General features: G+C 56.5%; 3 protein-coding genes across 6 annotated transcripts in view; 2 read left to right on the top strand and 1 right to left on the bottom strand.

The window, feature by feature from the left end:
• Positions 1-551: 551 nt before the first annotated feature.
• Ypel3 (yippee like 3) lies at positions 552-3,332 on the top strand. Of its 3 annotated transcripts, none has more exons than XM_033758469.1 (4): positions 552-734; positions 837-880; positions 1,073-1,181; positions 2,843-3,332. In XM_033758469.1, exons 1-4 carry the CDS (start codon positions 618-620, stop codon positions 2,930-2,932), a joined length of 360 nt encoding a protein of 119 aa, XP_033614360.1. In that variant the 5' UTR covers positions 552-617; the 3' UTR covers positions 2,933-3,332. The 3 variants fall into 3 exon arrangements, with proteins under 3 accessions (XP_033614360.1, XP_033614359.1, XP_033614361.1); XM_033758468.1 differs by having other exon boundaries at positions 1,040-1,181; XM_033758470.1 differs by lacking the exon at positions 837-880.
• Positions 3,333-3,615: 283 nt separating this feature from the next.
• Positions 3,616-8,594, top strand: Tbx6 (T-box transcription factor 6). Of its 2 annotated transcripts, XM_033758467.1 has the most exons (9): positions 3,616-3,849; positions 4,484-4,501; positions 4,582-4,816; positions 5,938-6,205; positions 6,312-6,458; positions 6,532-6,602; positions 7,578-7,651; positions 7,722-7,905; positions 7,981-8,594. In XM_033758467.1, the coding sequence occupies exons 1-9, from the start codon at positions 3,768-3,770 to the stop codon at positions 8,192-8,194; spliced, it is 1,293 nt and encodes a 430-aa protein (XP_033614358.1). In that variant the 5' UTR covers positions 3,616-3,767; the 3' UTR covers positions 8,195-8,594. The 2 variants fall into 2 exon arrangements, with proteins under 2 accessions (XP_033614358.1, XP_010615642.1); XM_010617340.2 differs by having other exon boundaries at positions 3,616-4,501.
• Positions 8,595-8,994: 400 nt separating this feature from the next.
• Ppp4c (protein phosphatase 4 catalytic subunit) overlaps positions 8,995-10,325 on the bottom strand; it is a 6,558-nt gene continuing 5,227 nt past the window's right edge. The window contains exons 8-9 of the mRNA XM_010617341.3: positions 9,394-9,591; positions 8,995-9,322 (exon numbers count right to left, since the gene is read on the bottom strand). Of these exons, the coding sequence (XP_010615643.1) occupies positions 9,193-9,322; positions 9,394-9,591 (328 nt within the window). The 3' untranslated portion in view covers positions 8,995-9,192. The remainder of the gene's footprint in view (positions 9,323-9,393; positions 9,592-10,325) is intronic.

The following is a 10,325-nucleotide window of genomic DNA, read 5'->3' as shown; positions in this document are numbered from 1 at the left end:
TCCGCCCCCACCCCGCGCCCCAGGTGAGCCCCGCGGTCTCGGGTAAGGCTCCGCGGTGCAGGTAAGATCCCCTCGGCGGAGAGGAGGCCTCCGCGCCCCAGGTAGGAGCACCTCCCCTCCCAGGCGCCCCTCCGCCTTCACAGCGAGGCCTCGTGCCTCCTCCAGGCAAGGGACCCTCTCCCCAGGCGAACGCCTGCCTCGAAATAGCCTCACTCGGTCCAGAGGAGGCCCTAAGCCCGCACGCTCCCCTCAACAGGTCACTGACAGCCCACCCACAGTAAAGCCCCTTCCTCCATCTCCAGATGCCAGGTCAGCAGGGGTGAGGCCCGTGGCAGGTGGGTGACTCACCTGGAGCTCTCTTAGCCTCAGTTTCCCTGCTGATGCAACCTGGCACCTCATCACTGAGCCAGAACTGAGACTGGTCCCCAGTGAGCCTGCTGGCTCCGGGGGAAAGGAGAGAGCAGCCAAGTGTGACAGAGCGTCCTCGTGGAGCTGGGCGTGCCTGCATGTGTGGCCCGGGTCCTGACAGCCCACCATTCCCTCCCTGGCAGGCGCTGGGCTCCCTCTGCTCCCCGTGGGCCGCTCCCCGCGTGGGGCCACTGCCCCTGGCCCCCGCCATGGTGCGGATTTCCAAGCCCAAGACGTTTCAGGCCTACTTGGATGATTGTCACCGAAGGTACAGCTGTGCCCACTGCCGAGCTCACCTGGCCAACCACGACGACCTCATCTCCAAGGTAACCAGGACCCAGCCAAGGCTGGAGTGGGAGGCCAGAGGATGTCTCAAAGCTCCACACCAGTACTCTGACCGCCCCACCCTCTCCACCCCTGCCTTTCAGTCTTTCCAGGGCAGTCAGGGCCGTGCCTATCTCTTCAACTCTGTGTGAGTATTTGGCCTCCCTCCTTTCTTTCCTGGCTCCCTGTTGTGATCTGGAATCACACTGAGACTCCCAGAGTCCCCTGGCTCAGGCTGGAAGCCGTGTTCACCCCTCTCTTGGATGCTAAAGATAGACACAAGCTTGAGGGGGGTCTGTGATGGCAGGACCCGCCCTGGGACTGCCCTATGTCCCTGCAGGGTGAACGTGGGCTGTGGGCCAGCTGAGGAGCGAGTGCTGCTGACCGGCCTTCATGCTGTCGCTGACATCCACTGCGAGAATTGCAAGACCACTTTGGGCTGGAAATATGTGAGTCAGCCCTCCCTGTCCCCCATCTCACCTTTGACCTTACTTCACATTGGTCTCCCAGTGACCTTGCAGACTGCAAAGACTGAGCACAGACAGGTTGCACTGTCTTCACCCCAACCATGATCTCTTCTCTCAAATCCCACAGATTTTTCGCTTAACCATCCCATCCCTCAAAGGAGCTAACATCCCTATCTTAGAGATGAAGATACATGCAGAGTCACCATTTAGTGATACTCACATGCCGTACAGTTACGCACTTGGCATATACTCTTATTCAATCCTTACAGCAGTCCTATATGTAGACTCTGTTACATCTGTTTTACAGAAGAAAACAGAGATGTTAGGCAACTTGCCCAAGATCACTCAACTGGTAACAGAATAAGGATCAGAATCTTAATTGGCTGGTTTGTTTTTTACTTCAGCCATTGGCCAACAGCTTGTCATTCAGAGGATCAGAGAAGTTCCCCAAGACTCCACAGCAACATGGGACTGGGGTTCCATGGGCCTCCTCTCCTATTTCTCTTTTTGCTACTGCTGCTGTCCAGGATGTGATTTTGTTACCCTGAGTCACAGGTCTTTATCTGACATTGAAGGATAAAGCCACCAGCTGGCTCCCGAGACTGTTGCAGGGATCAATTTAGATGTTCTTGGGACTCTGCAAGGGACAGGAGTGCTGTCATTGCTTGGAGTGCCTCCCTTCTTGAGGTGGATGCCAGAGGCAGACAGACGTCCCCAACCTGAGTTCACCTCTGGGCCTGCCACAGATCCGCTATGTGTCTGGATAGGTGGTATGGCTTCTCTGAACCACTGTGAAATAAAGGGTGGCCTCATGAGGTTAAAAACCCAAGTGCTGGGCCAGGGATGGAGCTCAGTGACACCTCGCCTGCCTCACAAATGCAAGGTCCTGAGTTGGATCCCTGGTATAAGAACAAAAACAAAAAAGAGAGAGAAATAAAAACCCAAGTGCCTGCAAAGCTAAGCAGATATTGTGGATTTGTAGAAGTGGGATTTATAGATTAGGGAGTGGGGAGACCAGGCCAAGGCAAACAGGAGTGAGCCTCCATGCCCATAATATAGTATTTTACATGTTTTTATTTTTGTTTTGTGGTTCTGGGCCTGAACCCAGGGCCTCGTGTGCACCAGGCAAGTACTCTGCTGATGAGCAACATCCCCGGTCCCTAAGGTTATTTTTATTAAACTCTCTACTGTCTAGACAAAACCACGTGGAGGCTAAAATGGCCCTCAGGCCACCGATGTGTAATACCTGGACTGAAATCTTTTAGGCATTTTCATATCCTCTCTGTTGGAGCTGTCATTAATGTTTAAAAGCATGAGTGAGCTGGACATGGTGGTGCACACCTGTGTTCTCAGCACTCGGGAGGCTGAGGCAGGAGGATCACCACAAGCTCAAGGCCAGCCTGGGCTACAAAGTGAGACCCTGTCTCATTAAAACAAAACAGAAATAACAACAAAGGCGATGCACAGTTCTTTCCACTCCCGGTTAGTGAGAAACACAGCTCTGTGTCTGTGGGCAGATAGTTTGGATTCTCTGGACTTGTTTCTTCATATGTAAAATGAGGCCAGTCATATTCTCTGCCCAAGCCTTAGGCCTTTGAGGAAAAGCTCTTACCCAGCGATGACAGACCCTCCCCTCCTTTCAGGAGCAGGCTTTTGAGAGCAGCCAGAAGTACAAAGAGGGGAAGTACATCATTGAACTCAACCACATGATTAAAGACAACGGCTGGGACTGACTCCTGCGCCTGACGCATGTGGCTCTGGCCTGGCCTGGCCACAAGGGTGCGCCACCGGGTTCCCTCTGCCGAAGGGAGCTCTGAACCCCTCAGGGCCCCCTGCAGAAGAAGGATCCGGCACCTGTACATATATTTTATTGCATGCACTGTGACCTTGGGGGGAGATCAGAAGGACGACGACACCCCCCGCACCTCCCTGTGATCTGGCTGGCTTGGATCTCGTTTTTAACCCTCTCCTGCCCCGCCTGCCCTAAAGATATGGTCTGTGTGCTGCTTTCTCGGTCCCAGTACACCGTCTGCCCTGTGAACTCTACTCCCGCCGGACCCCTCTTACCCCTCGCGCGTCTGTTCCCCTTGTTCTGTAGCGTTTGTACATAATAAAACAATGGAGTGCAGACAGTCCCGGGCTCACGTGCAATCCGGGAAAGGGAACTCCAATCCAGACTCCTTCCCCTATATATAGACTGTTCTGTTCTGAGCGTCAGCGGGGCAGGGTAGGCACTGCCATCCAGGTCTCTACCGCCTGTGGAGGTCCTGGAGCCCACCCTGGCCCCTAGGCTTTGACCTCAGCTGATCTGCCTCTTCCTGGCTTTAGTACTTGGCCGCCGCCTAGGGGCAGCTCTGGAGAAAGGCCTCCGGATTTGAGGATTCGCCGACTACAACTCCCAGCGGCTCTCGCGCGGTTTGTTGGTCTCCCTTAGCGCCTCGGCGCGAGGCGTGCGGGGAAATGTAGTTCCGAGAATTCCCAGCGCCGGCCTTGGGAGGAGGACGCTGCGGGAGACGTAAACGACAATTGTGTTGGGCAAGCCCCGCAACTTTTGAGGCTTGGTAGAGGATGCAGGGTTTTTTCAGAATGGCAACCAAGGAGGACGCCAAGATTCTCTGCAGCGGACTCCTCGAGGTCCCCAGTGTCCAAAGTAACAAGCTCGGGCCGCGTTCTTCCAACCCTGCACTTCCCTTCAGTTATGAGTCTTTCCTCCGAGACCAGTTCTCCAAGAGAAGACTTGCCAGAAAGTCTGGAACGCTAGGGTCGACCCCAGGACCCCTAAACTCGGTCCCAGGCCCAGGACCCCGGCCCCGCCCCCTTTAGTTTATCCCTAGCCGGGGCTCCCCCCGTGGGAACGGGGACCAGCTGGCCGGAAGCGCCAAACTGCGTCTCTGTCCGAGCCCTGGGGATCAATCAGGCCGAGGAGTTAATTATGTAATGAGGGGGCAGGGGGTCGGGGCTAATGAAGTCGCGCAAAGAGGAGGGGGGAGGGTACTCAGGTATCCGGCCCCCTCTTGGATCCCTTCTAGGCCCCAGGGGTCTTCAGTCCACCTCCAGGGCCCCAAAGAGGGGAGGGGCTGTGATCCCGGGTCTGCAAGGGGCTGAGCTGTGAGCTATAAAGGGGCATCTCTCAGCACTCGGGGACTCCAGGCAGCGCGACCTGAGAGGCCAGCGAGACTACAGCATGTACCATCCTCGAGAGCTGTACCCCTCCCTGGGGGCCGGCTACCGTCTGGGTCCCCCCCAGGCTGGGGCTGACTCCAGCTTCCCTTCTGCCCTGGCAGAGGGCTACCGCTATCCTGGTGAGCTGTGGGACCTGCTCCAGGCCAGAGGGTGCTGGGAGCGACCCTGGGCTGCCCCCTCATTTTTCCCTCATCTGCAGATCTAGAACCCCCCAAACTGGATTGCTACCTCTCTGGGATTGAAGCTGCACCACGCACGTTGGCTGCACCCCCACCTCTGCCCCTTCTAACCCCCACCCTGGGCACAGAGCCAGCCTTGCCAGCCACAGAGGCCCTTCATTCACTCCCTGGGGTCAGCCTGGGCCTGGAGAACCAAGAGCTATGGAAGGAGTTCAGTGCTGTGGGGACGGAGATGATCATCACCAAAGCTGGCAGGTGAGGGCTGGCCGGGTCAGTCTGTGCCACAGTCTCAGGAAAGGCACAGTTCCTGGGATGGGGACAGGTTCGGGGCTTCTCTGGGACTAGAGGTCTGCCAGAGTTTGGACGCTATTGCCTAGGAAACCACTGACTCTGAGGATGGAAGAAGGAGTCGTTCTGTAACCAGGGTCAAGGGTCAGTCTGTGGAGTTTGTAACTGGCTTTAGGAGCCATAGGTGAATATACACCAGGGTCAGGAGGTCTGACGAGGTTATAGATTAGTGGATGCCCAGATCAGGGTCAGTCTGTAACTAGAATCTGGGTTCAGACTGGTGGGCAGTGACCAGCAGCAAGGAAATCTGGCCAGGACCAGAGGCTAGTGTGTGACTTGGATAGGAATCAGTGACATGACTGGGTTCACCCTAGTGGCAAGGCAGTGATCAGTGTGTGACCTGTACAAGGGCTTTATTTAGGGTAAATCATCTGCCCCACTGAAGGCAGGGCCTGGAGTGGGGGTAGTACTGTGGCCTGAAGCCACACTGCCCTACCACTGAACTACATTCCCAGCTGTATACATCATCATCATCATCATCATCATCATCATCATCATCATCATCATCACAGGGTCTTGCTAGATTGCCCAGATGAGACTTGAACTTGTGATCCTCCTGCTTCAGCCTCTCCATCCTGGGATTACAGGCATACCAGCTCAGGGCCTATTTTTTTCTAAAACCAGTTTGTTTAGCAGCTGTAGAGATTGAATGAGGGGGTCAGAATAGGGCACAAGAAGTTCCTACAGATTTCAGGGAGGAAAGTTAAATCACCACAGGGGCCGGGGATTTAGCTCTGCCTGCCACCCACCTCGCAAACCTGAGTTCAATCCCGGGTACCAAAAAAAAAAGTCACCACTACTTTCCCGCATAGTTTGAGGAGGCTGCACTCTGCTCCTAGCCTGCTGTGTGACCCCAGTCAGGGCCCCTAACTAGCCTGTTCTGTCTCTCCATCTGAAGCCATCCAGCTCTAAGCTTCTGCTATGGGTTTTAATTTCACCTTCCTGATGTTTCTCTGGCAGAACTGTTGCCAGCCTCCTTGCTGGTACAGCGCCTACCTCTGGCCCCTCCCTTCCTCTCGCCCATGCAGACGCATGTTCCCTGCTTGCCGGGTGTCAGTTACTGGCCTGGAGCCCGAAGCCCGCTACCTGTTTCTTCTGGATGTGGTGCCGGTGGACGGGGCTCGCTATCGCTGGCAGGGCAGGCGCTGGGAGCCCAGTGGCAAGGCAGAGCCCCGCCTGCCGGACAGAGTCTACATTCACCCAGATTCTCCAGCCACTGGCGCCCACTGGATGCGGCAGCCTGTGTCCTTCCATCGTGTCAAGCTCACCAACAGCACGCTGGACCCCCATGGCCATGTGAGGCCCAGGCGGGCAGCCCAGAAGAGCTTGGGGTGGGGCTGGGTGGAGGCGAAGGCAGGGCCTAGGGCCGGGCCGGGAATCACCCCCACTTCTTTCCTCCCAGCTGATCTTGCACTCCATGCACAAGTACCAACCCCGCATACACCTGGTGCGGGCAGCCCAGCTCTGCAGCCAGCACTGGGGGGGCGTGGCCTCCTTCCGCTTCCCGGAGACTATGTTTATCTCTGTGACAGCCTACCAGAACCCGCGGGTGAGTGAGGTGCTGGAGGGGTGCAGGGCCCTGCCCAGGCCACCACCGCTTTGACCTGGTTGTGTGCCCCCAGATCACACAACTGAAGATCGCAGCCAATCCCTTTGCTAAAGGCTTCCGGGAGAATGGCAGGAACTGTAAGAGGTGGGCATCTTTATTCACGCACTTGTTCACTTGACAATATTTACTAACTGGTCCCCGTGTGCAGCCACTGTGCTGGGTACCAGGAACACAGCAGCCTAAGGGTATTCATTTATTGCTTACTGGTTCTGCGGATGATTACTTACTTCTCACTGCCTGCTGCCTGCCAGGCATCACTCTAGGCACTGAAGATATGATGGTAAACAAAGCAAACCAAAGGTCCTCACGTCCTCATAGGACTGGGCAGTGGGCAAATAAACAAGAAATAATATATTTAGGGACAGTTCCAAAGTCAGGAGAAATAAAGAGGGAAGGATAGGAAGGATTGGGGTGCAATGTTAGATAATGACTGAGAAAGGTCTCCTGCAGGGGGCATTTGAGAAGGGAGGGAGCCATGTGGATAGCAGGGGGAAATCACAGGAGGGAGTGGAACTGCACACACAAGGGCCCTGAAGCATGACCATGTGGGGGTGCAGCTGGAGTGAGGCAAGTCAGGGAGGTGACCAGAAGCCAAAGGATGCTGGGCAGTGAAAGCCTAGCAAGGACTCGGGCCCCTCCGAACGACCTCTGCCTTTGGTCAGGAGACAGACGCGCCCCACAGGGTCGGTATAAAAGTGGGACTGTGATATGCCGTGAGGCAGCTGTAGGGCACTGCTGGGAGGTCAGGTCTTTCTTGAGGATGAGACAAAAAGGGTGTCTTAAGCAGGTGTAGAGAAGGAAGCTTCCAGAGAGGCTAAAAGGCATCTAATGGGCCTGGGAAGGGTACCAAACGCAGTAGGAAAGCAGCAGAGAAGCACGAATAGGGAGTAAGTTGCAGACCTGCTGCTAACTGCTGAGTGCTCTAGTCTTCAGTGCCTTTGTCTGTAAAGTGGGTATAACAATGACACCTTCCTGATAGGGCCCCTGGGAGGGTGCAGTGCCTGGCACCTGGAGAGTGCTGTTAGTACCATCGTCATCGTGCTCACTGCTGTTCCCCAGGGAGCGAGATGCCCGTGTGAGGAGGAAACTCCGGAGCTCAGAGCCAGTCACCACAGAGGCCTACGGGAGTGGAGGTGAGTGCTCCCCATGGGACGGGCCGGGCCGAGACCGACCCCCCTCACCAACCTGTCCATGTCTCCCCAGACACACCAGGAGGTCCCTGCGACTCCACCCTGGGAGGGGACATTCGTGAGCCAGATCCAGAGCAGGCCCCGGCCCCCCGGGAAGCTGCCCTTGCCCCGGCTCCCCCTTGCAGTGGCCCCAGTGCCGAGGCCTACCTTCTGCACCCTGCCGCCTTCCACGGGGCCTCAGGCCACCTACCAAGCAGGTGAGTGGGCCAAGGGCACAGGCTGAGGTGTTTCAAGGGCGTGGGGTTCTATCTTGAGACATGTCTCTACTTCAGGAACCCCAGTTTTCCAGAGGCTCCAGACTCTGGGCGCCCAGCCCCCTGTGCAGCTGCATTCTTGGAACTACAGCCTGGACCAGGGAGCTCAGGCTACCCAGCAGCTCCACCTGCTGCATCCTTTACCCCACACTTCCTGCAGGGGGGCCCCTTCCCCTTGCCATATCCAGGGCCTGGGGGTTACCTGGATGTGGGCTCCAAGCCCATGTACTGAGCTGTCACAGGGCCCCTGTGCCATCTTCCATCGCAAGCCTCTTGTTCCTTTGCCCCAGCCCTGTAGCCCCCTCACTCCACGGCCCCATCCCCCACACCAAATGGCTGCCTGAGCCCTGCCCCCCCACTTCACACCCTGATTTCACTCCCACCCTCCTCTGGCTTCAAAGCTCAGGCAGGGCTGCTGGGAGTCCAGCTGGGGCCAGCTTCCCCTTCCCGGCTCTCACCTCGGTGTGAATGGAGGCGGGCTATGCCTGGCCAAATGGGGCCACAGCCCAGCAGCACCTCCTGGGCCCCCCACACCAGTCTGTCTTCAGGACCACAGCAATTTTGTTAATAAAACTCAAAAGACACCAGTGCTTGGGAGATGCTGGGCCCATGGTGTTGACCTGGGGCGGGGGCAGGGTGAGCACAGCCTCAGTGGGACACCTGGGCAGGATCAGAACTACCAGGTTTCAGCCGCCTGAGCTTGTGCAGGCCCATCCACCTTCCACCTGCTCCTGGCTGGCTTCCTCTTCGGGAAAATGGGATCTGAAAACACTGGGTGTTTGGAGGACTCAGGCTGCCTCTGAGAAGCCACCTTTTACCCAGTCCTGAGGTAGCCTGCAGGGAGCAGGCCAGACCCAGGACTCACCTTCCTCGCAGGGCTGGGCTGAGGCTGCCAAGGTTCTGGTTTCCCACCTCGGCCCAGGTCAGTATCTGCCCATCCCCAACCAAGTCTGACATGAGCGCGAAGACCATTTTTCTTCTTTTATTAGAATTTTTTTCTTTTTTTCTCAAAACTTTTTATCTAAAAACCAAAAAAAAAAAGAAAAAAAAACTTTGCCACAAATTTCATGGTTCAACTGGGGAGAAAGGAGAGGAGGAGCATGGTACAAAGGCTCCACAATCTCCAGAGAAGTCCTCGCCCTGGAAATGCCCCCACGGGGAGAGCCAAGCTGAAGACAGAGTCACAGTGGTCCAAGGGCCAGAGAGCTCAGGAGGGGTGGGGCCAAGGGGTCACAGGAAATAGTCGGCTACAGGCTTCTTAGAGGGGATGCCCCGAGTCTCCTGGGGGGCGGCCTCGAAAATGATGAAGTCTTTCTGGAGATGCTCATCCAGCTCCAAGATGGCTGCAACGTTCCCACAGCTGGCAGAGGGCAGCAGTCAGGACAGGCCAGCCTGGGTCCCCACCCCACCTCCTGGCCCCACCGCTCTCACCGGTAGCAGTAGTTGGGTGCTGACCACACAGTGAGCACGGTCTCGTTGAAGTGCCACTTATAGCCTTCCATCACTAGCTGGTGGGCACGGCAGATCATGTCGATGTCATTGGCGGCATTGAACTGGGCCACCACATCACTGCCAAACAGGTAGCCAGCGCCACGGGGGCTCACGCCCCAGCCTGTCGTGTCTGTGGCAGATAAGGCAGAGATAAGGAGAGCAGGGTGTGCAGGCTTTTCTGGTTGCCCACCACCCCTCGAAGAGGACTATTCTGCCCACTACCCCATCAACCAGAAGCTGGAATAAGTCCAGGAGGTTGCGGGTACAGGAGGGGCCCACCACACACCAGCAGGGTCAGGTGTGAGAGGGCCATCCGGGACAAAGTGGGGTGTCAGGTCACCCTATGCCAGTGATGGTGAACCTTTCAGAGACGAGAGCCCAAACTGCAACCCAAAACCCACTTATTTATCACTAAGTGCCAACAGGAATTAAACCTGAACAAGGAGGTTTTCATTTAGAAGAAACAACTCATACATTAACATCTGTCTCAAAATAAAAACAACACACATGCTGTAGGTTCGTAACCACTGCCGTGTGGCATAGCAGAGATGGAGGGAGGCTGTGCCCTGCTCTGGCACTCAGGAGGCCTGACCATAAATCCCAGCTCTGGTTCCACTCAGGAGGGGCTCCCCCAGAAGAACCCTGGGGGCTGTCATTCTGGACACCTGACTTCTGAAAGTACTACTGGGTCCTGAGGCTCGGAGCCCATATTTCTGTCCCAAGTAGCCGGTGGGCCATGACAAGCATGCCCCCACCTCTGGCTGAGCTGCCTGCGCTCTTGTGTGGACCAGTGCTGCCCGGCCCCCGGAGCTCCCCCCAGGCACTTGCTTTTATGGTCCTGAGCCATGCTGTGGTCCAGCTGGGCCCTGCCC

The sequence above is a fragment of the Fukomys damarensis genome, unplaced genomic scaffold, assembly GCF_012274545.1.
Source record: "Fukomys damarensis isolate Sample0158 unplaced genomic scaffold, DMR_v1.0_HiC HiC_scaffold_34, whole genome shotgun sequence".
NCBI lineage: Eukaryota > Metazoa > Chordata > Mammalia > Rodentia > Bathyergidae > Fukomys > Fukomys damarensis.
Note: the sequence above shows the minus strand (reverse complement) of the source record. Positions and strands in the feature narration are given on the sequence as shown.